Source organism: Heterodontus francisci, chromosome 35 (genome assembly GCF_036365525.1).
Source record: "Heterodontus francisci isolate sHetFra1 chromosome 35, sHetFra1.hap1, whole genome shotgun sequence".
NCBI lineage: Eukaryota > Metazoa > Chordata > Chondrichthyes > Heterodontiformes > Heterodontidae > Heterodontus > Heterodontus francisci.
The window spans coordinates 38205684-38233536 of NC_090405.1; the positions used below are offsets into that span (position 1 = coordinate 38205684).

At 41.2% G+C, this 27853-nt stretch overlaps 1 protein-coding gene across 10 annotated transcripts in view; it reads right to left on the reverse strand.

The window, feature by feature from the left end:
• The window catches only part of znf592 (zinc finger protein 592), a 158423-nt gene that overhangs the window by 52658 nt on the left and 77912 nt on the right, over nt 1-27853 (reverse strand). For 7 of the 10 annotated variants that reach the window (XM_068015382.1, XM_068015391.1, XM_068015381.1 and 4 more), the window contains one exon: nt 7628-10034. In XM_068015382.1, coding sequence (XP_067871483.1) covers nt 7628-10024 — 2397 coding nt within the window. In that variant the 5' untranslated portion in view covers nt 10025-10034. Of the gene's footprint in view, nt 1-7627; nt 10035-16697; nt 16752-19066; nt 19278-22794; nt 22963-27853 lie in introns of those variants that run through there. The other 3 variants (XM_068015389.1, XM_068015388.1, XM_068015390.1) reach the window with 3 other exon arrangements.

Consider the following 27853-nt stretch of genomic DNA (forward strand, 5'->3'; position numbering starts at 1 on the left):
TTCTGAAGACTTGAACGCATGTGAGAGCAGCAGGGAAAAAAAAATTCCAAAGAGTGTGGGTGCGAGAACACAGCTCAGTTTCACGCCACTCAGGATAGGAAAGGGGTCTGATGAGGTGCCGCTATGTTGAACTGTGCCTTTCCTATTCATAAAGCCTAGGATACTGTACACTTATACTGACAGCTCTCAACCTGTCCTGCCATCTTCAATGACTTATGCAGATATACACCCAGGTCCTTTTGTTCCTACACCCACTTTTGAGTGTACCCTTTATTTTATATTGTCTCTTCATGTTCTTCCTACCAAAATAAATCATTTCACATTTCTCCTCATAGAACTTCATCTGCTGCTTGTCTGCCCATTCCGCCGGCTTGTCTATGTCCTTTTGAAGTTCTATACTATCCTCCTCACAGTTCACAATGCTTCCAAGCTTCGTATCATCCTCAAGTTTTGAAACTGTGCCTTGTACACCAAGGTCTAATTCATTAACATATATCAGGAAGAGTAAGGGTCCCTACACTGACCCCTGGGGAACTTCACTACAAACCTTCCAGCCCAAAAAACATCCATTAACCACTACTCTCTATTTCCTGTCACTCAGCCAATTTCGTATCCATGTTGCTACTATCTCTCTTATTCCATGAGCTATAACTTTGCTCACAAGTCTGTTGTGTGGCACTGTGTCAAATACCTTTGGGAAATCCATGTACACCACATCAACAGCCCTGCCTGCATCAATCCTCTCGATTACCCCTTCAAAAAACTCAAGCAAGTTAGTTCAACACGATTTTCCCTTAACAAATCCATGTTGGCTTTCCTTAATTAACCCGCATTTGTCCATGGACTGTTAATTTTGTCCCGAATTATTGTGAATTATTCACCAAAGTTAAAATGACTGGCCTGTAGTTGCTTATCTTTTACAAGGGTGTAACATTTGTAATTCTCCAGTCCTCTGGCACCACTCGAGTCCAAGGAAGACTGGTAAATTATGGCCAGTGCCTCCGCAATTTCCACTCACTTCCCTCATTAACCTTGGATGCATCTCATCCGGTCCTGGTGCTTTATCAACTTTAAGTTGAGACAGCCTATCTAATACCTCCTCCTAGGTGCTTGAAGGACTTATTGTCCTGCATACAAGACATTTCTGTATTTATTTTCATCCTTGTAGGAGACATGTTTGTACAGATGTGGCAGAGCAAGCAAAGAATGAGCATTAGTAAGCAAATTCTAATATAAGATCTTTGCATTACAGAGTGAATTTTAAAACTTGGTCCACGTAATACAATAGGAACCAAAGAGGTAATATTCTAAAGGTAAGTTCTGCAGTCTTGTTAACACAAAAATGACAAATAGAACATTTTAGGGACAAACCCAAAAATCTCAAGAGTCACAAAGGACAAAGCACTCAACAAAATGAATGAAAACAGTCTCTCCTTACTGGTTATCAAATTAACATGAATGAGTTTTTATTCAATAATATTTCCCAAAATAATCTAAGCTGGAATGCAACAGCTGTCTCTGATTTCATTTAGATATGGAGATGCTAACGGTCTTTTAGTTTACAGTTTTCAAGAGCTGTAACCACAGGTTACCGTTTCCCCCTTGCTACTCAATGCTCTACGTCAGAGCCATTTGCCCAGTTCATAGTTCCAATAAGCTAATCTGATACACAAACTTAACAATGTGGTCATTTGGAACTAAAATGGAACTGGAGGTATTTTTTCTCAGAATTTATTTTGGAGCTGAGCAGCTTCACCTGTGCCCGCACTAAAGAAAATATAATTAATTTAGAGCTGTTAAAATACAAAATAAAAACGTCAAATCAAATATTTGAAAATGGAAATGGTAAAACGAGTTGCTATTTCAATTAATCCTACATTGCAGTAAAGCAATCTAAGATAACACAAGTGTCTGAAAGAAATCAGGTATCTGTTTTAAGTGCAACTTTAAATGTTTACAGCATCTTCCCTTGAGGTACAGTGGAAAGCAGCTGACACCCCAATATACTAAGTGACTCAGTGGGAAAGAACTATTTGAATAAAAGCAAATTAGAGAAGACCCAAGTTACTCCAGAGTATGAGTAACATGCCGCAGGACCTGTACAGGATGATGGGAATGAAGGGAAAATAAAGGACTAGAATTCAAGGAAGACAGGTGACCAAGTGGGGCAGGGGCCTGTTCCTTTATCTCAGTAACAATCAAACATGTACGGAGTGGTTCAAAATGCCTTCTTTGTCCAAATGCATTTCAGGTAGGTCTCTTACAGATTGCATCTCTGAATTGGTATTGCATCCAGGGAATTAGATAGAATTGTTTATAATCTGGCTGCAACTGGTAGCAACACTGCAGTAATGGCTGTTGCTTTGAGGCAGCGATAGGACATTGGGGAAATATAGAGGGTGATATATCTTGAGTCCATTTCTTCTACAACTGTCCTTGAAGTGGTGTACCCAAAAAGTGGATAAATGCTCCACTCCCAAGGCTAACAGTGTACACAAAATATACACATACATATAAACATACACACGTGCCCATGCATATTTTAAAAGTCATAAGCTTTTAATCTGATTGATTCACTTATAATCTGTCAGATCAGTACAGTACTGAGTGAGTACAGCACTGTTGGAGGTACCAGTTGTCAGACAAGTTAAACTGAGGGCCCATCTGCTTTCAGGAGGATATGCAAGATCCTACACCTGGTGTCAACATTTATCCTTCAATCAACACTGCCAAAACTGATACATGGGTCTTTTGTTTCATTAATGTTTCTGGGACCTTGCTGTGCACAAACTGGCTGCCACGTTTATTAAATAACGACAGTGACTACACTTCAGAAGTTCTTCATTGGCTGTGAAGCCCTGAGGATGTGAAAAGTGCTATATAAATACAAGCATTTTCTTTAGTCTGTATTAATTGCTGGGTATTTCTGATTGGGGCAGAGCAGTGATAATTGTGTGGGAGGTCATAATTCCTGAAAGGTTTTGGTAGAAAACAACATAGAAACAGGAGGAGGCCATTTAGCCCCTTGAGCCTGACTTGCCATGCAATGAAATCATGGTTGATCTGCAATCTAACTCCCATATACCCACCTTTATCCCATATCCCTTAATACCATTATTAACAAAATCTATTTATTACAAATTTAAAATTAACAACTGATTTACATTAATTACCTTCTACCACTCTACATAGAAGCATTTCCTAATTTCACTCCTGAAATGTCGGGCTCTAACTTTTAGACTACTGTTACGACCAGGTGAGAAAGGGTTCCCTTTCAGCCTTCACCTGGTCTTACTGTAACAGGGTTTAATTTTAAACACACTGTTTTTAGCTCTCCTTTGGTGAATCCTTGTTCACCACTTTCCAATTATAAGGCAAAGAAACCAGCACAAACAAGCTTTCTTAGGTTTAAAGCAGAAAGATTGAAATTTACTGTAATTTGGTTAACGCCACTGGATACATGACACGCCCACACTAGCATGCATATGCGAAACACACATGCAAATAGAGACAGAAAAGAGAAGAAAAATAAAGTGGAAAAGTTTGAGGCAATATCTGAAGAGTTTTTGTTACTGTTCTTCAAGCTCACTGTAGAGTCCTTGATTGTAGGTAGATCTTGTTTTTCGTTGGGTCCCAGTATTCTTCTTAAACCTTATTCGCTGTAGGAGACTTTTCTCTCTTGGGGTTCATGTGTCTTCAAAGGCTAGTGAGAAAGAGATGGGAGCAGACAGACAGGAAAGGCTGTGGCGAGCCAGCCAGGAGATCTTCTCAGTACAGGAGCATTCTGCCTTCTGCCCAAACTGTTTGTACAAATTCAAAAAACTCAAGATGCCCAGGTTAGTCATGTGACTAGCTGGTATGACCATGTCCATTAGTGTATTCAGCCATCTTAGCAGTCAACCTGGAATGCGAGCTCCCCCTTTAACGTCTGGTGATCAAAAGTCCATTGTGGGGCGAATGCGTCAGGGAATGGTCCTTTGTCCTTTCCAAGCACTGTCTGTTAATATGCAAATTTCTTTCCAGCCAAGATCTGGCAATTTTTTTTTTTTAAAGTCCTTTCTTCACTTCAACAACAGTTTGAAATTTAATGTCCATGTGGCGAAATTAATATGCCTCATGCCATGACACTATGCCCGTCGTCCAAGTCTCCCCAACCAGAAGAAATAGTTTCACTTTATACGCAATCTATTTCCCTTAATATCTTAAAAACTTTGATCAAATCCCCCTTAATCTTCTAAGAATACATCCAGATGTCACAGGCATAGTGTTATTACACATGGGAACAATATTTTTCATCTGAGAGTTGAGAGAAAACTGTTACTTTTTGACCAACAGCTCCTTAACCATGTATATACATTAAACAATGGACACCCATCACACTCTAAAATGGTGAAGTTACCTGCAGGAACTGGATGAAAAGGGTCATCCGACAGATCTGCCTGGGAACAGTTCCTGACTCTAAAAAGAGACTTGCATTTATATAGCGGCTTTCACAGCCAATGAAGTACTTTTGAAGTAAAAACAAGAAATGCTGGAAATACTCAGCAGGTCTGGCAGCATCTGTGGAGAGAGAAGCAGAGTTAACATTTCAGGTCAGTGACCCTTCATCAGAACACTGACCTGAATGTGAACTCTGCTTCTCTCTCCACAGATGCTGCCAGACCTGAGTATTTCTAGCATTTGTTTTTATTTCAGTTTTCCAGCATCTGCAGTATTTTGCTTTTATTTAAGTACTTTTGAAGTGTAGTTACTGTTGTAATTCAGGGGAAAAAATCTGATGGAACTGGGTGGAAGGAGGTGCCAAGGAAGCTAGCTTCATCAAATTAGCCAAAAAACCTGAGGGAAATGCACTAACATTGGTGGAGTTGCTGCAGTTAAGCTGCAGTTTAAAAAACACCAACACACAACAGTTACAGTAAGTACTTAAATCAATTATTTAATACTGCTAACACCAAATGTTCTTGATAACCTAATCTGCAAGCTGCAACAATCACAGAAGCTCTTTAGAGGCCAACATTTATACTTACTGGGTTTAGAGTTGGTGCCTGAACAGCTCAGACCTGGCTGGGGGTGGAAGAAACCTATTTCTCACATTGTCTGGGTCAGAATAGCACTTTTTTTAATAATACAATTTATATAAATAACTGTCTCTATAAACCACACTAGGTGATGTGGGAAATCATGACGTTTATATTTTTCCTATTTCTGCCTTTAAAAAAAAAGGCCGGTTACATTTGTAGGACAGCTGATGTTATGAGGGGGCAAATATGACATCCTGGTCCAGCTCCCTAGTTGAGGGTGGTGGAGGGAGGGGGTATCTCTGGTCGGTGGGCTTCCACTCTCCCTGGAGTTACCCCCTGACCCCGGCTGTACCTCTGACCCTAGGATTAACCACAGAGATGAGGCTGGAACTTTGGTCCCTGCTGGCAAGCTATTCCAAGGAGTGATAAACATCAACAGCCTTCCACAAGGGGAGGAAGAGGCAGTTTCTGAGCTCCTTACAATATGGAGATTTTCTTCCGATATTTGCCTTGCTGATCTTGGGGTCTGCGTCAACCAGTAGTTGGGAGTGACTGCACATTCATCTCCCTTCCCCCACCATCACCCCCCACCCACAGCCACAAATGTTCCCTGGGGTGTCATTTAGATGCTGGAAGCTGAGATCAACATGTGGCCCTGTGGTAGCAAACGCACCACAGGCTGCAGTTCCCCCGTTTTAATTTAATTTGCATATATCAGCCAATTTATGAACGGGCATCACTAGGCCCACCTTCATGTCTGGGGATTCCTTCAATATTGGAGTGCCTTCCTAACTCTACTCTTGAAGAGAAATGGTAGCCATTCCTGCCGCAAGTTGCCGAGCTGTGAGGGCAAAATTTCCAACAGTTTGCTAGTCCACTCCCACCGTCAATTTTTCCCCCTCCTCTGAAGTACAGATGGCTCATGCTGGCTTACATTTCGACAGCTGTCTGCCACCTTTCAGGATTGTCCTTCATGTGTAAGCTAAGGAGAATGAAAGCTAAGCACTATTGCACTATTACCTGACATCAAGCAGGGTCATTGGATGGCATTAGACAGCAGGCAACTTTCCTTATTTCCCCTTTCTAACCTGAATATTTTGAGACTGATTGCAAAGCTCCCAATGGGCTCAGTACAACCAAGAATTGAACTTGTGTCTTTTTTGATGTAAGCATTGTTAAAAATTAAAATTCCATCCCATTGAATTCTAGAATCCTACAGCTGCTGCTGGGAGCTATAGCTACATGCAAAGATAGAGCTTGTACAATATTCTGGAAATAATATGCATCCTTTATATAATGTAGAAGTAAAGTTTATGATTCTTGGTTCTGGAGCTATGACTTGCTTATCACACACACAGACAAAGATGTTGTGTTGCCATAGATAAACAATGCTACATCTGGTTTCGTACTTCCATATTGGAAAAGCCTCAGGACATGTCTGAATGCTCCAGTTTCAAAGGAACTGCAATTGGTTCGACTGGTCCTCTAACCCTAAAATTCTTGGATGATGGCATGTGGAAAATGTCTCTACACAAGAGTGAGAATTTGACAGGGGTAGCTGAGAATGCAACCTTTTAGATGAAGAATGACCTAAATCCTGGGCTTTATACAGTGTGGGAGTAGGAAACCACCTATTTACACCATGAGGACATTTTTATGTGCATGTGCTTAGCTTCCTCAGAACCGAATTAATCTAGGCTTTCTTCCTATTGTGTTTGAGGTCTAAGAAAGGATTTTTCTTTTGTAAAGCAAGAATGGATGTTAATGACACTGGTTTAAGTTTGACTCTATTAATTGTGAGCAACTGATCTCAGCCAAGCTATTTGGAGGAAATGCACATTTGAGGGCAAGATTTCTCTTCTTTCACCTCATACGATGGCTGTGCACCTTCTTGTAGCTCAGTAGTAACTGTAAAGACATTGCAGTAATGTCTGCCAGTCCATTTGACCATAGATTACACATGGCACAAGATAGAGAGAAACAGAAAGTCGGTGCTAACTTAAGCAGGTGCTTTCTGAAATCTGAGCCTCACCATTCCAGAAGCAGATGACACCTATACATTACTCTCGGTATTGGGTGGCATAATGGATTTAGACACTGGCATTTCACATTTGGGAAACAGATTAAAATCCAGTTTATACTGGTGGGGTGAAAATGTCCTCTGTCCATAAACTATAAGGATTTTCTGTGAAATGAATTTGGGAGTAACAATCCTGTTTCAATTGGAAACGGGCTCTCAGCACAAAAGTGCACCTAACTAAGCACTAATTGGTAATCTCACTCAGGGGTCACAGGATAGCTGGAATGAGAAATGGAAAAAAGAGTCATACTGATGTAGTTAGTGGGGTTTTTTTCAGATGTTAGAGATTAGGAAGAATTTTAACCTGCAACTAGCTGTGGTATATATGCTTGATGCTGACATTGGATATTAAATGGAAGTGTTTTATACCCCAGCATTAATCTACCTCACGGTGATGAGCACAAAAAATAAAAATACACTCTTGGAAGTGCCAGTACAGTGTAAATATTCTTATACTTGAGGTTCCATGCATCACTTTCCCCTTGAATGAAACAAGACAATTTCGATATAGTTTGAATTTACTTACTGGTGCCTCAACATCATCTGTCACCAGCTGGTAGTGTCCTGCAAGGCTGGTGTAGTCTTGGAACTGTTGATAGCATTCGAGGCATTTTAACCCATGACGTATTAATCTAAGTGGATCACAGCGCAGCGGCATAGCAGGGTGACTGAATGCTGGGCTACCCATGCCAATTACTGTTAAACTCCCAATATTTTGGGCAGAAGTTGCAGCCTGGGCAGGTGGATCTGCCGACACAGCAGAAGTCACTGGGGTGGTTGCAAACATTTGGTCCGAAGGGATGGGCTTCATCTGTACCTGAGAGCACTGCATAACAGTACCTTTGCCCTTGTGTTCCCGTGCATGCAAAAGCAAACTGCACTTGTTGAAGAAGACCATCAGTTTGGAACAATGGCTGCACATCACCTCAATGTGAACACTTCGCCTCTCATAATGCTGTGATAAACTCTTTTCTAGAGCAAATGCATCTCCACATTCCAAACAGCGATAGCCACGAGCTGGCATGGATACATTGCTGTTTACAGGTGGTTTAAGGTTTGGAGCATAGATTGGCACAGGATTGGTACTGTTTAACAGCTTGTTAAAAGCTTCAACAACAATATTCTGAGTTGAAGTAGGAGATTCATTTTTTTGTGGCACCGCGTTCTTGACTTGCTGTACAAGTGGCACTGTAACCACCTGAGTGGCAATCTTTTGTTGGCTCTGCCGCAAAGTACTGGACCTCGCGGTAGCTGTAGCAGCAACACTGTGCGGAACCAAGTTAAGGCTTGCAAGGTGAACAGCTTTTGGCAGGAGACTTGTGCTGGAGACATTAGATGGCTGCTTTACCGCAACCTGCTTCTGCTGGATCATGCCAGCAACCTTCATGATGGCATTGCTAGCATTCTCAGGTGGTGCATTTGTTACAGTCAAAGCTTTCAAGCTGCTGTTGCCATCTACATTTTCAGTTCCTTTGACAGGTGCACTAGACATAGAACTGACTGCATTAGCCATGTTTCTGGCTGACATTTGCTTCTTTCCATTTTCCACTGCTGTTGAAGTGTGGGTCTGCAATGATGCACTGGTCACAGGGCTAGATCTTAAGCTCAACTCCTCAGTAAAAGCCATTTCAGTCAGTGACTGTTCAGGTGAACTCCTCGACTCACTCTGTTCAGAATCGGGCATTATCCTGGTTACAGTCCTGGTAATTTCACCAGAAGAAGTTTTAATGGTTTTGATTCTTACTTTTGGAATGGCTGGTGGTGAACCTGTTGCAACATATGGAGATCCTTTGCCACTGTAGTCACTGGACACACTCCTTGGGCTATCAGGCTGTTTGCTCATCATTTTCTTTACTCCCTCCATTGGACTTCTCGGACTCTTTGGTGACTTTGTCATTTTGGGGCTGCCCTTGACCCCGTCCTTCAAAGCCAACAAGGATTCTTTAGAGTTTTCTTTTTGTTCCTCCTTTGGGAACTCTGATGTTTTTTTGGCATTAAGAGCTACCAATGCTGCTAAGCAAGACGACAGCTTTGAATGAGCTGATTTTAGACGCTGGCGAGGTGGGACAGAAGAGCACAAGCTCATCTCTGAAACGCTACTGCTCTTTAGCTCTTCTATGCTATTATTACGCAGGTCACTTGAGGGCTGCAAGCTGTCAAACAAACTGCTGCTTTTGTCAAAGTCCTTGTCGCTTTGCTCTGCTTCTTCAGTTACATTTGTTGAGTTTGTCCTCTGCCCCAAGCTGGCGTCTTTTACTTTACAGTTTCTAATCTCGTTTGCTTTCTCTCGTTTTTTAGAATATTCATCAAACATGCTCAGCTCTGTCACAGCTTGTTCAGGTGGTTCTCTTGTACTGTCCACCAGAGAACTCTCTGTAGAAATATATAGGCCTACAGAACCAAGGTAAGGTCTCTCATCACGTTTAATGTTATCCACAATACTAACGTCCTGTATTGTTTCTTCTGGCTCTGGACTAGAAATAGGACTAAACTGACTAAATGCTGGTAGGGTTTCTGACCTTGGTATGTCAAACTTATCTGAGTAGTTTCTGGAACTATCTCCATTGATGAAAGCAGTGACCATTTTGTTGTAGCTATTTCCAAGACTATGGGTATCAGAGGTAATATCAGAATTTCGAAACCCATTTTGAAGCAAATTCTGTCCAAGTTGATGGCCATCTTTCTCAGTGATAGATTCGAAGGAGTCTTGTCGGCTGGTGTTCTTAACAATAACACTCACCACTGGAACATCAGGTATAGCGTGATGCATAGACAACTCATCTATACCCATCCCTGCTTGCTTCAGATGACTTTCTGACTCCTCGCTGCTCGACTGGATAGCCTCTTTGGCATCGAGGTCTGGATCAGGAATGTCAAAAGCAGCTAGGAGGTCATCAAAATCTGGGGTCTTCATGTCACCCATGTTTGGCAACCTTAAAGGACAGACAGAACACATTAGTTATAATGACATCATACTTGTGAAACAAAATTGACTCATATGAAGCCAACATCTTACAGGTGTTATGACAGAAAGAAGCAGTTGCAAAGATCTACTGAAAGGCAGGTTACTAAAACTAAATGCTGTTAAAATAGGTCTTCCTGTGATTGGTGCACCAATCGATTGGGTATACAAAAAAACCTTTGCCATACATCTTCTCCGACAGTCCTCAAATATGCTATCGTCCTTAGGAGAGGAAACATTGGTCAAACATTGAACTGTCACGTCTGACTTCCCTAAAAAGGTGATAGCAAGTCTGTTGAGACATCCACAGATTTCCTATATTAACCACCACCAGAAGGGCAAGACATGACAATAAAACACGCTACGTGGCTTGCTAATCATATCAAAAAATTTGCATTTACAGTACACTCCTTATAGATCAATGCCAATAATTATGAATTCCAGGAACTGGTAGAGTGTTGCCACTCTCCCAAATATCTGTGATGCAAGCAGCTGGCAAACAGCCCGACTGCAATAAAACTCTGGCAGCGAGTGCAGCTTTTTTTTACAGGAAGAGAACAGAGCAAACAAAACCCCACAGCTTTTCTCTTTCATACTTTCTCAAACATGTCATGCAGGGCAGACTCTTCCAAAATGCAAACGCTCTCATATTTGAGACATATGTTTTCATGTGGCTGGTAAGCACTGAACAGTCCCCACCGTTCAGTCACGCTCAAACAGAAGGGATTGGTAACAACAACTTGCATTTATATGGTGCCTTTAATTCAGTAAAACGCTCCAAGATGCTTCCCAGGAACATAATCAGACAAAATTGAACTGGAAGCCAAAGAAGAAGCAACTAGTGCAAGTGATTAAAAGCTTGGAAACAAAGATAAGTTTTAAAGAGCACCTTAAGGGAGGAACAGGAAAGTGAGAGGACAGGAGAGAAGGGCCCAAGTGGGGTAAAAGAGAGGGAAACAGAAGTAATGATCTCAGCTCCGGAGCACCAGCCAAAATGCACGTGAATGGGACAGGGAAACTCAGGTTACATGGGCATGGCAAAGATGCCCTATAAGCTCGTGTGCACTAGAATTCTTTATACATGCCTTTGTTACCTCTAAACTCGACTATCCCAGCGCACTCTGGGCTGGCTTCCCAAATTCAGGCCTTTGTAAACTTGAGGTCATCCATAAATCTGCTTCCCATGTCCTAACTCATATGCCGTTCAACTATCAGCCCTGTGCTCGATGACCAACATTGGCTCCCAGTTAAGCTCGATTTAAAAATTCTCATCTGCTTTTCAAATCTCCTCCAGCTCTATAACCCTCCACGATATCTGCGCTCCTCCAATTCTGGCTTTCTGAGCATCCCCAATTTTAATCCCTCCATCGCTGGCAGCAGTGCCTTCGTTTGCCAAGGCCCTAAGCGCTGGAATTTCCTCTCTAAGCCTCTCCATCTCTCTTTTCTCCTTTAAAACGCTCCTTAAAACCTACCACTCTGACCAAGATTTTGGTCATCTGACCTGATTATCTCATGCGGCTTGGTATCAAATGTTGTTTGAAAATGCTCCTGTGAAGCACCTTGGGACATTTTAGTAGGTTAAATTTGCTATATAAATGCGAGTTGTTGTTGTAAGAAGGGAACCACTGATACCAATACTTTGGATGAATACCTCCATGCAATTTACTGAGATGCTTCTCTTGGTTTCCCTTCCCCCAAATCGTGATACCTTAAATAAGCAAGGTAGAAGAACAAAGCATCTTTAGGAAAGACACCTGTTGTATGTGTGCACATACATGCGCCTCAGGAAAGACTCCCCCCTACTCTCTCACATGCAGAAGCAATCTTGAGGTGAGATCCCTCACCACCCTCCTTGTGTGCAGTCACAGACGCTTATGGAGAGTCTACCAACTGAACAAAAGTTCAGAAACCCTCTCCTACTTCCTAAATTAGGTTATTGTAACTATGCAATGTGACAGGGCTGCAAGCTGCGCAGTTCTACATCACACAGCCTTCATGTATAGCAGCGCTCTATCAATCTGTCTGCCATCAATTATAAATATTTCAGAAAATTGCACAAAGTTTCTAAAAAAACATAAGATCCTTACATTGAGAGTTCAATGTATGCCAGAGGATGAAGAGTGACTCATTCACTGTTCAAGTCAGCACAGAGAATTGGTCTATTTCTATTTGGCCTCTACCTGTTCAAGTTTCACCTGGATGCATCCAAAAATACTATCCTAGAATAAAACAGGCTGCAATATCTGTACCCATCACAGATTTCAACAGTTTGAAATACTGCCAATTGAGAATCCTCCCCTCACTTAAAATAGTATTTACTCTAATTATCCTCTCCCTCTTTTGTTTCTCCGTCTGTGTAATATTCACCAACTGTAATGGAAAGGAACTGCAGGCAACACACTTGCAGCTTTGAGTAACAATGACTGAGAATAGGAACTCTGAGAAATGAAGATCAAATTGGCACTGCATCTTTTAGTTAAAAATCAACTGAGACTTCATAGCAACATTATAGAAAAATTGATCTGTTTCTTTTAAAGCCTCACACATCACCCCTCATGCCTCAAAGCTAATCCATTAGTTAATCGCAGCTTTATTTTTAAATATCAAATTAACATTAGGAATTTTATCAGTAAGATTAGAGAAAACAATCTAAAAAGTGAAAACACGACATGCACATTAAAATTACATTGGCAACACATTTGTTATCCACCAATAGTTAAAGATAAACTTAAACAAAATACTAATTGAGGGGGAAGAAAGGCAATTAGAAACATGGCTGAATACACCCATAATTAAAATAAATCTGCCTGGAAGAGAAAGAATAAACAGATTTGATTGACAAGCTCAGCAAAATATTGCTAAGTGCCTACTCGATCCCTCACTCTGAAGAGTTATCCACAGTCAAGGCATAGGCCGGAATCTGCTGGAAAAACAGCGCGTAATGAGGCATTTGCAATCTTCCATCACCTCCCAATATGCCAAGATTTGCTGAAAAGGTCAATAATGAATCAGGGATCTCATTCACGGTGTAGCCAATGGTGCATGCCTCAGGCCAGCCACACGGCACTATAAGCTGCTGAGAACTCCTACTTGTGTGGTAAGTGAGCTGCATCTTCTGAAGTCATCTTAAATCAATTTTTAAAAGTTACTTTTAGTTAAAGCATAAAGCAAAATGCTGTAAAAAGTAATTTCCAGTGTCCGTGTATCCCCTTTTCACAGAGATGACGGAAGAGGACTCAAAGAAATGGGTCCTGTACTTTGGGAACAAGGATCTGTGTGCTCTACTGGATGGTGCTTTGGTGAAACCAGCTACCGGAGACACCAAGGGTAAGGGCACCCCACAACTTCCCTGAACAAAAAGTTAGGAAAAAAAAAAATCTGAACAATTTCATGTCTGCAGGATTGAGGCTCCACTTAGGATCTTGAACAGAGAATCTAGGTGACCCTTCTGATGAAGTATTGAACAAGTGCTGCAGTGTTGGAGGTTCTGTCTTTCGCAGAGATATTAAACCGAGGCACCATCTGTCAGGTGGCACTATTTCAAAGAAGAGCAGGGGAGGTATCCCTGATATCCTGGCTAATATCTACCCCTCAGCCAACATCACTGAAGCAAATGATGCGATTATTTCATTGCTGTTTGTGGGAGCTTGCTGTGCATATATTAGCTGCCTCGTAGCTTGCATTACAACATTGACTACACTTTAAAAGTATATCAAAGGCTTTTGGAAGTCTGGTGATCATGCAAAATAAGTTTTTTTTACTTTTTTATTCTACAATGGTCCCTTTGTGGGTCTCCCAGGCTGAGTCATGTGCGGGCCATAAACTACGGCATAACTAAGTCACCAGCGCCATTATCTTTCATTCTAAATAGCTGTGGCAAGGAAACAGGTAGAAATTCATAAGATCTGCGATCGTTAATCTACAAAGGTGGGAAGAACTATGAAAACAAATGTTTGTGTTTAGGTGAGGGTATTGGTAGAGTGCACATATGTCCCAGCAAATTATGGTACAGTGTAACTGATGATATAAGTCAAGTTACTGCATTATTTTCTGGAACTACTACATTACAATTATGGTGTACCCATTCTGCCCATACATTTTTGTTCGACTATCCTTATTTGCCAATAACTAGTGCCTATGATTTTTTAAGATTGGACCACCATTCTTTCACAGCAATGTGGAATATTTATTCTTCAGTTGAAATATCTGTAATAATTGGAATCAAACACCTCTGACTAGCCATTAGAGATACTATAAAGTGAGCACACTCAATACTTCTCCATTCAGTCCACACCAACATGTAAACTCCTGTTCCATAGAAACCAATGTCTAGATACCTATTAATTGGCTTTCATTTGCAATAATGAAATGCAATTTTGTCTTGCAAAACAGCCCACCAAAAAAAACCATTATTAACCCTATATGTGCTGTTTCCAATAACGTATTTAAAAATCAAAAAACTTGTACAGACAAAAAATATATTTTAGTCACAGGCACCTTTAAATATGCCAGAAGCAAGAGAAGGGTAGAAAAGTGTTGGACCATGTAGTATAGTGACAGAGGAAGACAGAATAGTTTTTGGGTCAGAAGCATCTATCACCATTAAGCCCCTCCTCTCAGACTGGTCATGCATCTTGTAAGCACCTCAAAAGGTGAGTGAGATCTACCTTCAAAATTAAGCAATACAAAACAATAACTATCACTGCTTTAAAATAAGTCATACAAACAACTTACCATCATATTAATATGATTAGATCTAAAGCCTGATGTATAAATGAGGCACATCAAGTACAAAACTGCACAGGAATAGATAGTCAAGTCAGGATATCTAGACAACAATCATCTTTGACCAACAGAGGCAATTCTTCCATCCTAGAAGTTCCACATTATGACTTTATGCCAGTAATGAACAAAACAATCAATAAACACAATGATACCAGACCTTAGTCTACTCAAAACTTGGAAGATGTACAACTATAAATGTTCAACATTTGTCACTGCCTTGGTCTGACGTAGTTTTCTGGCTATCTCTGGTGCATTTTTATTAGTTGCACTCGTTTTTGGACTCGCATACTTAATCCTTTGTCATTAACAAATGCTGCGCAGTTTAAAAAAAAGGCAGGCTCTAAAGCTTAAATGTATTAGAGAAAATCAATTGCAAAGGAGGAGAAAGCTTAGTGTTCAGGAAAAGGACACGATAGATCTGTAAAGGCACACTCAAATAACAAGCTGATGAGGTGCTGATAGAACATGAACATAATATAGCTGAAAACATTAGTGAGAACAGTAAAGCTACCTTCAAATATGTTAAGAGTTAAGCAAATAGTTGAACCGTACTAAAAATATCACAAAAACCTGTCTGATTAACATAATGCTGTTTGCGTAACTTGCTGTGCACAAATCTGCTGCCACATTTTCTATACTAAACTGTACGACAACAGAACTTCATTGTCCCAAGGTCATGCAAGGTGTTATATAAACGCAAAACTTTATTTCTAGGATATGACAATGGGGAGGTAGCGACTGAAGATGGGGATGTTGCTAACCCAGTGCTATGTAACACTGTTCACAAAGGAGAGAAATATCAAAAGTGAAGATACAATTTAATGGTGGGTGTAAATTAGAAACATTTAAAATCACAAACCAGAATATACTGGGAAGTACAAAAGCTCAAAGATGTTAAGTCCTTGGTCTCTGAGTTTGCTTTGCAGGGTTCTGAAGGAGTTGGTTTGGGTGATTGTGAATCCCCTCACTGATATTTAGCAGTGCTTACTGGACATGCTGGGCTGAATGTTGGAAGGTAGGAAATTGTCTTTTTTTTTTTAAGAAAGGGATACTATGGATGAGCCATCAAAAAGACCTGTAAGTCTTATCTTGGGTGTGGAAAAAATATTTAAAACTGAGTGATAGTATAAGAAATCATTTTGTAGGGCAGCGGTTGACTTGAGATAGCCAATATATAGTTCAGTCCCATAGAATAACTGGCAACGTATTGGACTGCATGAGGAGCTGATCGATAGAAACAAGTGGCGATGCATGAAGAGATATCTGGGTGGTAGCTGGTTGTTAGTATTTTGCCACAGGGGTCAGTGTTGGGATCAGTTTATAACTTTAATACAAAATATATGAATGGAATCCTAGCCAAGATATCTAAAATTCTGCATTTATATAAAGCCAAGAAAAACATCCCAAGGAAGTTCAAAAAGGTGTGACTAGACAAAAATGGGCAGAGTTAAGAAGGCGGGGTGTCAAAAAGCTTGGTAACTGGCAACCTTAGTAACCCGAGGTGGGTTTTAAAGTAGAACATGGACAGTAGAAGTTTGGCTGAGCTGAAGTTTACTGTTCAGGGATTTTGGAGACTAAAGAGACATCAAGTAGTCAAGGAAGTAGCAGGTACTGAGCTCAGAGTGGGCATGATAGAGAAAGGAGAAAATGTGAGTCCAAGGGAGAATAATGCAAAATTGGGAATGATGATTTATCAATGTACACTTATCGAATACAACAAGCTCTTTGATTTGTTGCTCTGATGAAAGGTTACAGACCTAAAACGTCAACTATGTTTCTCTCTTCACAGATGCTGCCAGACCTGCTGAGTATTTCCAGTATTTTCTTTTTTATAATCCTAAAATTATACCTGGCTTTGGTGAGGCGACATCTATCATACAGCGAGAGTTCTGGCCTCCCTGTTAAAAGAATATTAAATTATTGGACGGAGTTCAAAGGAGAGCTACAAGAATAATTACAGAACTGATGGAACGGAGCAGTAGGGAGAGGTTACCTATCTAGGGTTGTTCTCAGTTTAAAAGAGTGAAATAAGGAGTGATTTGATAGACGTGTTTAAAATTAGAGGGGCTAGGAAAACATGAATTCAGATAAGTTTTTTGGCTATGTACAGAATTCAGGAACAAGGGACTATATATTTAAAATTAGGGTGAAGAAAATGGAAAATTCCAGCAATAATCTTTAGTACAAGGGTGCTAAACATATGGGATTATCAGTAGGGAGATGGAACATGAAACTGATGGGTTTCAAGAGAGCTGGATAAGTTCCTGTCAGTAAATGGGACTCAGCTTTATTAGGTTTAGCAATATATCAAGATCACAAAAAAGATTTGCATTTATATAGTGCCACACTGGACGTCCCAAAGCTCCTTAAAACCAATGTAGGAAATGGGGCGGCCAATTTGTGCACAGCAAGCTCCAAGAAACAGCAGTGTGATAATGACCAGATAATCTGTTTTTGTGATACTGATTGAAGGATAAATATTGGCCGGGACGCCGGGGATAACTTCCCTGTTCTTTCTTGCAATAGTGCCATGGAATCTTTTGCGTCCACCCGAGAGGGCAGGCTTGGTTTAACATCTCATCCGAAAGATGGCACTTCGGACAGTGCAGCATTTCCTCATTACTGCACTAGAGTGTCAGCTTTCACCTTTGTGCTCAATGGAACTCGAACCTTCATCCTTTTGACACAGGTGAAAGTGCCACCGCAGCTGTAATTTGAGAGTTCTACAAACAAGAATCTCCCCAGCTCAACATCACATAACATCCCTCCATCTGTGTGCTAAGTCAGTGTTTTCAGATAAGGGTACTTTCCTACAAGGGTCATGGCACAGTCAATGAATTCTGAAATCTGCAGAGCCAAGTGTTGCTTTAATGATCCTTTTTACAAGCATTAGGTGATGTGGCACAGCACACCCGTCAATGGATGTTTTGTTTAAAGGCATCATGTTGCCAAAAGGAACATTTGATCAGGCAGTGATTGGCATTCCAACTGGAGATCTGCATAATGTGCAACAGTCCTGCAAACTGCCTGACAAACAAAATTCTCAATCACTTTACAACTGGCTCTGTGAATGCTCTGGCTCAAAACACTCCACTGATGGCTTGGCAACATATTTTCACCTTTATTGTAATAAATTACCTGTTGCAGTTGATTACTCTAGGGGTGGAGATGCAGGGGGCTGTGGGAGGAGTTGAAGGGAAAAAGAAAGGTGTCCTAGATGATTCTAGAAATATATAGCACTTAGCTTGAAGGAAAATGGACTTAAGTCACGACAAATCAAAAATAAAGTTGGTCTCCTGCAGGTGACCCCAAAAATACTGGCACGCCGCTGAAATTTAGGTCTGGTAGCCAAGTCGTTTTAGAAACTAAAATTTAATCTGAGCATTCAGTTTCCTTCAACTCAAATAACCTATGCTCAACCGGACTTATTGGATAAAGTCAGTTTTTTGCTCAATGAGAGTCTATTCTCATTAACTGGCTTGTATGATAGTGTTGAAACTAGACAGACTACAAGCTCAATAACAAACTGCTCTGTGATGAAAAGCATCCTATGACCTCTGGATAAAAAGCTGCTAACAGTCTTCATGGTCTTTTTCATTCTCAAATGTAGTTTACTCACCTTGTACAAATGAGCAGGCTACTAACCAAACATAGAATAAAGCATTGCAACATTGTCCCTCTAAGAGTTTAACACCGCATAGAGATATTTTTTTCAGATGGTGAGCATTTTAATTTCTTGAGAGAAATTAAATTAGGATCCAATTTTAGTCATATTCTGAAGATGTGGTTTAAGGGCTGCCCAACTGAATGTCAATTATGAAAGATGGATTAATTGCCAGAACATGAAACCCACCAACTCTAACCCTACAGGTGTCCATTTTGTTCTGATTCTGGGAGACTGATGTTTGAGAGCTGGTTCCCTGTATTTGCACAACTGATTCTGGTTATGTCCCCTTTGCCAACAACTGGATCACAGACCCATGAAAAATTCCAAAATTCTATGGATGAAATGACTGAATTTAACACAAGTAAATATGGGGAGCCCGCACTCAAATGCTAGTCTCCAGGAATCCAAATTAAATGAATGCAGTTTTAAATAAAGACAATCCACACGACATTCTTAAGAGTGAGAAACTTAAAATCATAGAACATCACAAGTTTAAATGAAGCCAATGTATTTTTATGATGAAAGCAAGCAAGAATGAATGAAAGACTTGCTTTTATATAGTGCCCTTCACAACTTCAGGACACTGCAAATCGCTTTGCAGCCAATGAAGGAATTTTGATGTGTCGGCACAGCTGTAATGTAGGAATGAAGAGATTCATATAATGGATACGCTTCTTCCATAAACCTGGAGATCACTGGATGTTCTCCAGCTGAAATTCCCACTGGAGTCAAGAAGCAGGCTGTAATGACAGCAAAATGAGCCTGAAACAAACAACAGAAAGACTCCAAGACAATTATAAATATCTTGTTGGCCTATCATATTCATAAGTTGCTGCATTCATTAATCTGGTACCAAAGTTTTTTCACGCAGCACTGCAAATGTTTTGAAGATTAATTGTGATGCAACTAATGTATTGACAAGTGAAGAGAGAAACCCCTGCTGTCTCATCCCCAGCTGCTATAGGATGCCCTGCTTGGCTGTAAGGAATCACATTCTGAACATAATCCAGATAGTGATGCTACTTCTTTTTCGGGAAAGATAAATGTGAAAATGTAACTGGTGCACCTGAATTTCAGAAAGCCACCAAAAAGATTCATTACCAAAGTTATAAAGAAGAACAGAAAGTGCTGGAAATACTCAGCAGGTCAGGCAGCATCTGTGGAGAGAGAAGCAGAGTTAATGTTTCAGGTGTGCGACCTTTCATCAGAACTGGCAACTGTTAGAAACGTAATAGGTTTTAAGCAAGTAATGTGGGTGTTTGGTGGGGGGGGGGGGGGGGGGGGAAAGAGAGGGCTAAGAGAACAAAAGGGAAGGTGTGTGATAGGACAGAGGGCTGGAGAGATTAACTAACAAGGATATCATGGGGCAAAGACAGTGTGCTAATGGTGTGGCGAAAGACAAAGCATTAGTGCAGAGAGAGTGTTAATGACAGAATAATGAACAGCCCTAGCCAAAAGCACAAACATGAAAAACCCAGTTTAAGGCAGGTACATGAGAAAAATATGATAAAATAAAATAGGGCCAGTCATGCTCTGAAATTATTCAACTCAATGTTCAGTCCGGAAGGCTGTAGAGTGCCTAATCGGAAAATGAGGTGCTGTTCCTTGAGCTTGCGTTGATGTTCACTGGAACACTGCAGCAGGTCAAGGTCAGACAGGTGGGCATGAGAGCAGGGGGTTGTGTTGAAATGGCAAGCAACCAGAAGCTTGGGTCATGCTTGCGGAGATTACCAAAATTAGTTGCTTTACCCCAAGCCATTGATGGTGGTAGAATCTAGCTGTTTGGTGTCTCTTTTCTCTACAAGGAAGTTATCAGAGTAACAGTTATATTGACTGTTGCCTGCAGAGAAAGGTTTGAAATGTAGCCAAATGCAATACGAGGACTAAGATTTGCATTAACCTCAACACCTTGTGCAGCAACACTAAGCAGCAGTCTTCTATTCTCATGCAATTCTTTTTAACCACTGCCTAGCCAAGTAACCAGAAACATTCACTTGCCATTAATATTGTTCCTAATTTAGTGGGAGAGGGATTAGATGCTTGAACTAGTGCACTACAATTCCATGATGCAGAACATTGAGCACTGAGAAGTCAAACCATTATGCCATGTTCAAATGCAGCATTCTTCACCAACATGGAACTCAATCACATCCTCAAGAGTCTCCAAAATAAACTACTGGTAAATCCCTACAGGGAGAATGTTTGATTTCCCAATATGGAGTGCATACTCTTTCCTCCTCCTTCCCCCTTGCAGAAGTACAGCTGCGTTCAGACAATTTAAGATGCAGATTGGCAAGCATCAAAGCTCAGATACCCACTTTCCAAGTGTGCACAGAGGTACTGCTAAAGTTTTACCGGCGAAAGCTGTGGGGTCATACCATCACAAAAGTACTGGTAAGCTTCACACTGCTGATCTGCCAGAGCTACTCTGCCAGAGCTACTCTGCCAGTTAGGCTTGCAGGTCTACCTGAAGGTAAGCAACATGTTTTCCAGCTTCCAGTGCCAGGTTTATCCTTCCAAGTGCCAATGAGCCAGGCTGGCTCATCAACAATGTCCTGGACTAATGCAGACATATCAGGTTACCAAGTCTAAAACAGAGGGTTGACTCAGTTCCAACATTCAGTTGCTTGGCAAGTCATCTTAGAGTCACTTCAACCTCACTTACGTCCTTTCCAAGAAGGACAGTTACCAGTTGGTTATTAGACAACTGACCAATGTGGGTTTGAGTCCTCATTAGGCAGATAAGAAGCACTTATGAGCTATATGGTTAGCAGCATGACTCACTACAAAATCTGCCAGTGCATTACTACCATTTATATCAATGACAGATGAGGGGACTGAGTGTAATATATCCATGTCGACTGATGATACAAAGCTGGGTAGGAAAGCAGGCTGTGAGGACCAACCAAAGAGGCTGCGAAAGGATATAAACCTGTTAGGTGATTTATGCTCCATCTGCCGCCACCTTGCCCAATATGCAGAAATATGAAATTATCGACTTTGGTTGGAAGAACAGAAAAGCAGAATGTTTTTTTCAAACACCCCTTGAGCCCACTCCACCATTCATTATCATATTTTTAAAAGGTGAGACACTAGTAAATGTTGGTATTCAGAGGGATTTGGGTGATCTTGTTCACAAATCACAAAGTTAACATGCAGGTACAGCAAACAATTAGGAAGGCAAATGGTATGTTAGTCATTATTGCAAGGGGATTGGAGTATAGGAGTAAGGAAGTCTTGTTGCAATTATATGGGGCTTTGGTGGAACCAAATGCCGAGTAAGTGCGCTGTTTTTGTCTCTTCACGCAAGGATATACTTGCCTTAGAATGGTGCATGCTATCATTCAATCTATTGTTCTCAGTCTTGAATATACTCAATGACTGAGCATCCACGGCCTTCTAGGGTAAAGAATTCCAAAGATTCACAACCCTGAGTGAACAAATTTCTCATTTCAGTCCTGGGGGCTGAGACTGACCTCTTATCCTGAGATTGTGCCCCCTAGTTCTAGACATTCCGGACAGGGAAAATAGCCTTTTTGCATCTACCCTGTCAAGCTCTCTAAGAATTTTATATTGCATAGATTGTACAGCACAGTAACAGGCCATTCACCCCAACTGGTCCATGCCTCCTCTCACCCTACTTCATCTCGCTCGATGAGTGGAACCCTTCTATTCCTTTCTCTCTCGTGTTTATCCAGCTTCCCCTTAATTGCATCTATGCGATTCCCCTTAACTACTCCACGTGGTAGCAAGTTGCACATTCTAACCATTCTCTGGTTAAAGAATCTGTATTTAAATTTATTGGTGACTGTCAGATTTATGACCCCTGGTTTTGGTCTCCTCTACAAGTTGTAACTTCTTCTCTAAATCAACCTCATCAAATCCTGTCATAATCTTCAAGACCTCCATCAGGTCACCCCTCAGCCTTTCAATGAAGACACATCTCATTCTCCAGAGCATGTAAGCCCATTCTACTCAATGTGTTCCCCTAAGACAGCCCTCTCATTCCAGGAATCAATCTAGCGAACCTTTGTTGCACCCACTCTAAGTCAAGTATTCATCCACAATACCACTCCATTCATAATGAATTTAAGTAGTACAGGTTTAGTGTACAACCAAACTGAATGCAACTTAAGACACCAACACAAAGAGCATAAAGACAGGATTGTGCCTCTCCTCCCCAACCCCCCACCCACCCCCTACATCCTCTCCCCAAGACCAGCAGTTAATTGTTCACACAATAAGTACACTGTGTATAGAGTAAAACTTGGCAATTCACCTGCATGTTTGTACATGACCCAATTGACAATCTCTATGTTTACAGAACACTGGATAAAAGCAGATGATTCACTCCTACCGGAATCACATTGGACTCCTGTACTGCATGTTGTAAACGGTGTAAATTGCATGGCCACTGTAGGATACAGTCATTTAAGAGCAGGAAAGGCTGTGTTGGGGGAAACAAAAGAAGAAATCTTTTGATTTTATACATGTGCATCAATAATAGCACATTGTCTGAAATGGTTGCCACGGAAGACCTCTCTAAATATTGTACATCTCTAGTGCAAATGGCATGCCGTGTGGCGTGCAAATATAGATTTCATGCTGTATTATAAAACAAATTTAACTGAACAGCAGCTAGACAGCAGTTTTAGTTGGATTGCTGAGATCACAATTAAGGCACCGTATAAATACAAGTTCTTTCTCTTAGTGCTGAATAACAACCAACTCTGCCCAGGAAAAGTACTTTTTCAGGGTCGATCCCTAATCCTGTTCTGGGCACCTACAATAATTAGCATTCCAACTTCTCTAATTAGCCATGTCTAAGTACACCTACTAATAGTTAGTGCCTGCTGTTACGCCAATTACTAAAAGCAGGCATGAGGAGGGACATCTGCAATGATGTCTAAAAACTGGTCGCAAAATAAATTTGAATTACATTATAAGGGAACAGGCGGCCATTCAGCCCCTTGGGCCGTTACATAGGAACAGGACACGGCCATTCAACCCTTCGGGTCTGCAGTACCATTTAATCAGATTATGGCTGATCTGTGCCTGAATCCACCGTTGCTCCCTAATATCCATTTAAAAAGGGCTGGTAGAAGTAAAGTGAAGCGGTCTGTGACTGGATGGAGGACAGGAGATGATTAAATAACCAAGGGAAGGACGTGAGAGGCTTTGGGAAGGGTACAGAAGAGAATTACTGGAATGGTTCCAGTACATGACAGACTGGAGAAGTTGGGGTTGTTTTCCTTAGAACAGAGAAGTCTAAGAGGAGATTTGATAGAGGCATTTAAAATCATGAAGGGGGTTGAAAGAGTAAATAAAGAGAAACTGTTTCCAGTGTCTGAAGGGTCAATAACCAGAGGGCACAGCTTTAAGGTGACTGGCAAAAGAATCAGAGGAGCCATGAGTAGTGAGAATTTGGAATGTACTGATAGGGCAGTGGATACAGATTCAATAATAGCCTTCAAAAGGGAATTAGGCAAATACTTGGAGGAAAAAAACCGAGGATATGGGGCAAGAGCGGGGCCATCTGGACTGCTCTTCGAAAGAGCCGATGCAGCCTGGATGGGCCAAATGGCCTCCTTCTGTGTCATAATATTCTATGATAAAGTTCAGATGGATACTGCACGGTCTGATGCATGGCTGCTACAAAAAACAAGTGATACTTTTCACCTGCAGGTCTGAAGTCGCTGTTCAGTGTTACCTCATCAACGACATGTCAACTTCCCTCTACAACAGGCCAGGGTAAGTACACCGGTAAGCTTTTAATTTAATCTAGTTAATTAAATATAAAATAAGACTTGATCGATTAATTAGTATAAAAACTAAAAACTAAGGTGGATTTTATAATTTACCATAGAGAAGGACCAGTAGGGAGGGTATTGGTTCAAATTAGGATCTGGGTAATTAAATTTTTTCCAATCATGGTAGTGTAACAGTAAATGTTATAATAAGAGTATAAACACAGAGTAGGACTAGAAGTATTAATTACAATTGATTGTTTAAACAGATACTTTTAATTCAAGTTAATTTAAATCAAACATAGCATCAAACATCCAAATTAATTAATTAAATAGAATAGAGATGGCTGGGCAGGCGATGTGTTGCAGATGTAGTATGTGGGAGCTGGTGGACGCCTGTGTGGATCACATCTACAGCAAGTGTTGGCTGCTCGAGGACCTTCGACTCAGAGTCGATGAACTGGAGTCCAAGCTGCGGACACTGTGACACATCAGGGAGAGGGAGAGTTACCTGGATACTGTGTTTCAGGAGACAGTCACACCCCTTAAATTAATTACATCAAATTTGGACCATGGTCAGGGACAGGAGGGTGTGACTGTGAGTGAGGCAGGTATGGGGATCCAGAATTTAGCTTTGGAGGAGCCTCAGCCAGTGCTGTTATCCAATAGGTACAAGGTTCTTGCTCCCGGTGTGGACAAGGGCACAGACTGCAGGGAGGGTGACCAAACTGACCACAGCACCGAGGTTCAGAGTGCCATTCAAGTGGTGGTGGTGGGGGGGGGGGGGGGTGGGCGGTGTGGAGTAAAGAGAAATGTAGTAGTAATAGGGGACAGCATAGTTCGGGGAATAGATACTGTTCTCCGCAGCAAAGACAAGGAATCCTGAAGGATGTTTGCCTACCTGGTGCCAAGATTAAGGACATCTCTTCTGGGCTGGAGAGGAACTTGGAGTGGGAGGGAAAGGATCCAGTTGTCGTGCTCCACGTAGGTACCAATGACAGATAGGACTAGGAAAGAGTTTCTGCTGAGGGACTATGAGCAGCTCGGGGCTAAATTAAAAAGCAGAACCTCAAAGATAATAATCTCTGGATTACTACCTGAACCATGTGCAAATTGGCGTAGGGCAAATAAGATTAGAGAGGTAAACGTATGGCTCAAAGATTGGTGTGGGAGAAATGGGTTCCGATTCATGGGGCACTGGCACCAGTACTGGGGAAGGAGAGAGCTGTTCCATTGGGACGGGTTTCATTTGAACCATGCTGGGACCAGTGACCTGGCAAATCATATAACTAGGGTTGTAGATAGGATTTTAAACTAATTAGCGGGGGAGAAGATTCAATTGAAGGGAAGTTTAAAAAAATCAAAAAGAAACGCGAGAACAGAGGTGTAGGGTAGTGAAGAGGCGAACGGTAATCAAAGTGTGACAAGGGGCAGAAAATATAAGAGTGCAGCAGAAATTAGAACCAGAATGAGTAATAATGATTAAAAAGTCAAAGCTTACAGCACTTTATCTGAATGCACGCAGCATTTGTAACAAGATAGATGAGTTGACGGCACAAATAGAAATAAACGAATACGACTTGATAGCTATTACAGAGACGTGGTTGCAGGATGACCAAGACAGGTAAATCAATATTCAAGCATATCTGATTTTCCGGAAAAACAGACAAAAAGGAAAAAGGAGTGGGGTAACTTTGTTAATAAAGGAAGGTATCAATGCAGTGGTGAGTAGTGATATAAGTGCAATAGTTCATGATGTGGAACCAGTTTGGGTGGAAATAAGGAATAGCAAGGGGAAGAAGTCACGGGTGGGAGTTGTCTATAGGCCCCCGAAGAGTTCCCGCACTGCAAGACAAAGTACAAATCGGGAAATAATGGAGGCGTGTAAAAAGGGTGCTACAATTGTTATGGTGATTTTAATCTGCATGTAGAGTGGACAAATCAGATTGGCAGAGGTAACACAGAAGTCAAATTTGTAGAGTGCATCAGGGATTGTTGCTTAGAACAATAAGTTGCAGAATCTACCCGGGAACAGGCTATTTTCTATCTAGTAATGTGTAATGAGGTAGGATTAATAAGAGATATCGTAGTTAAGGATCCTCTCAGGGGTAGTAATCACAACATGGTAGAATTTCAAATTCAGTTTGAGGGTAAGCAACTCGGGTCTCAAACTAGTGTCCTCAACTTAAACAAGGGCAATTACGGAGGTATGAAGAAAGAGTTGTCTAAAGCGAGCTGGGAAAATAGACTAAGGGGAAGGTCAGTGGATGAGCAGTGGCAGACATTTAAGCAGATATTTCATTACGCTCAGCAAAAATTTATCCCAGTCAAAAAGAAGGACTCGATGAGAAGGATGAACCACCCGTGATTAACAAAGGCGGTCAAGGAGAGTATCCAATCAAAAACTGAGGCATGTAGTAGGCCAGAGGATTGGGAATTAATTTTTTTTTTTTAGGAACTAGCAGCGGATAACTAAAAACCTAATAAAAAGAGGGAGAAAATTGATTATGAAAGGAAATTGGCAAGAAATATAAAAAACAGCAAGAGCTTCTACGGGTATATAAAAAGAAAGATCAGCTAAAGTGAGCGTGGGGCCCTTGGAGGATGCAACTGGAGAACTGATAACTGGGAACAGGGAAATGGCAGATAATTTAAACCAATATTTTTCATTGGTCTTCACAGTGGAGCACACTATAAGCATCCCACAGATAGCAGATGAGCAAGGAGCTAATGGGAGGAAAGATCTTGTAACAGTCTCTATCACGAGGGACAAAGTATTTGACAAACTGGCAGATGTAGTGTATTTGGATTTCCAGAAGGCATTCGATAAGGTGCCACATAAAAGATTATTGCACAAGATAGGAGGAGCTCACAGTACTGGGGGTAAAGTATTAGCATGGATTGAGGATTGATTAACTCACAGAAGACAGAGTTGGGATCAATGGGTCTTTTTCAGGTTGGACAGACATAACTAGTGGAGTGCCACAAGGATCATTCCTAGGGCCTCAATTATTTACTATCTATATTAATGACGGAGGAGGGGGCAGAGTACAATATATCCAAACGTGATGATACAAAAATAGGTGGGAGGGCACATTGTGATGAGGACATAAGGAATCTGCAAAGCGATATAGATAGGTTGAGTGAGTGGGCAAAAACTTGGCAGATGGGAGTTTAATGTAGGAAAGTGTGAGGTCATGCACTTTGGTAGGAAGAATCAAAAGACAGACTAATATTTAAATAGAGACACACTCCAAAAAGTGCAGCAGAGGGGTATCTGGGTGTTCTTGTGCATGAAACACAAAAGGATAACATGCAGGTGCAGCAAGTAATTAAGGCGGCAAATGGAATTTTGGCCTTTATTGCTAGGGGGTTGGAGTTTAAGAATAGGGAAGTCTTGTTACAACTGTACAGGGCGTTGGTGAGGCCGCACCTGGAGTACAGTGTACAGTTTTGGTCCCCGTATTTAAGAAAAGATATATTTGCATTGGAGGCAGTTCAAAAGAGATTCACTAGGCTGATTCCTGGGATGAAGGGGTTGACTTATCAAGAATGGCTAAACAGGTTAGGCCTTTATTCATTGGAGTTTAG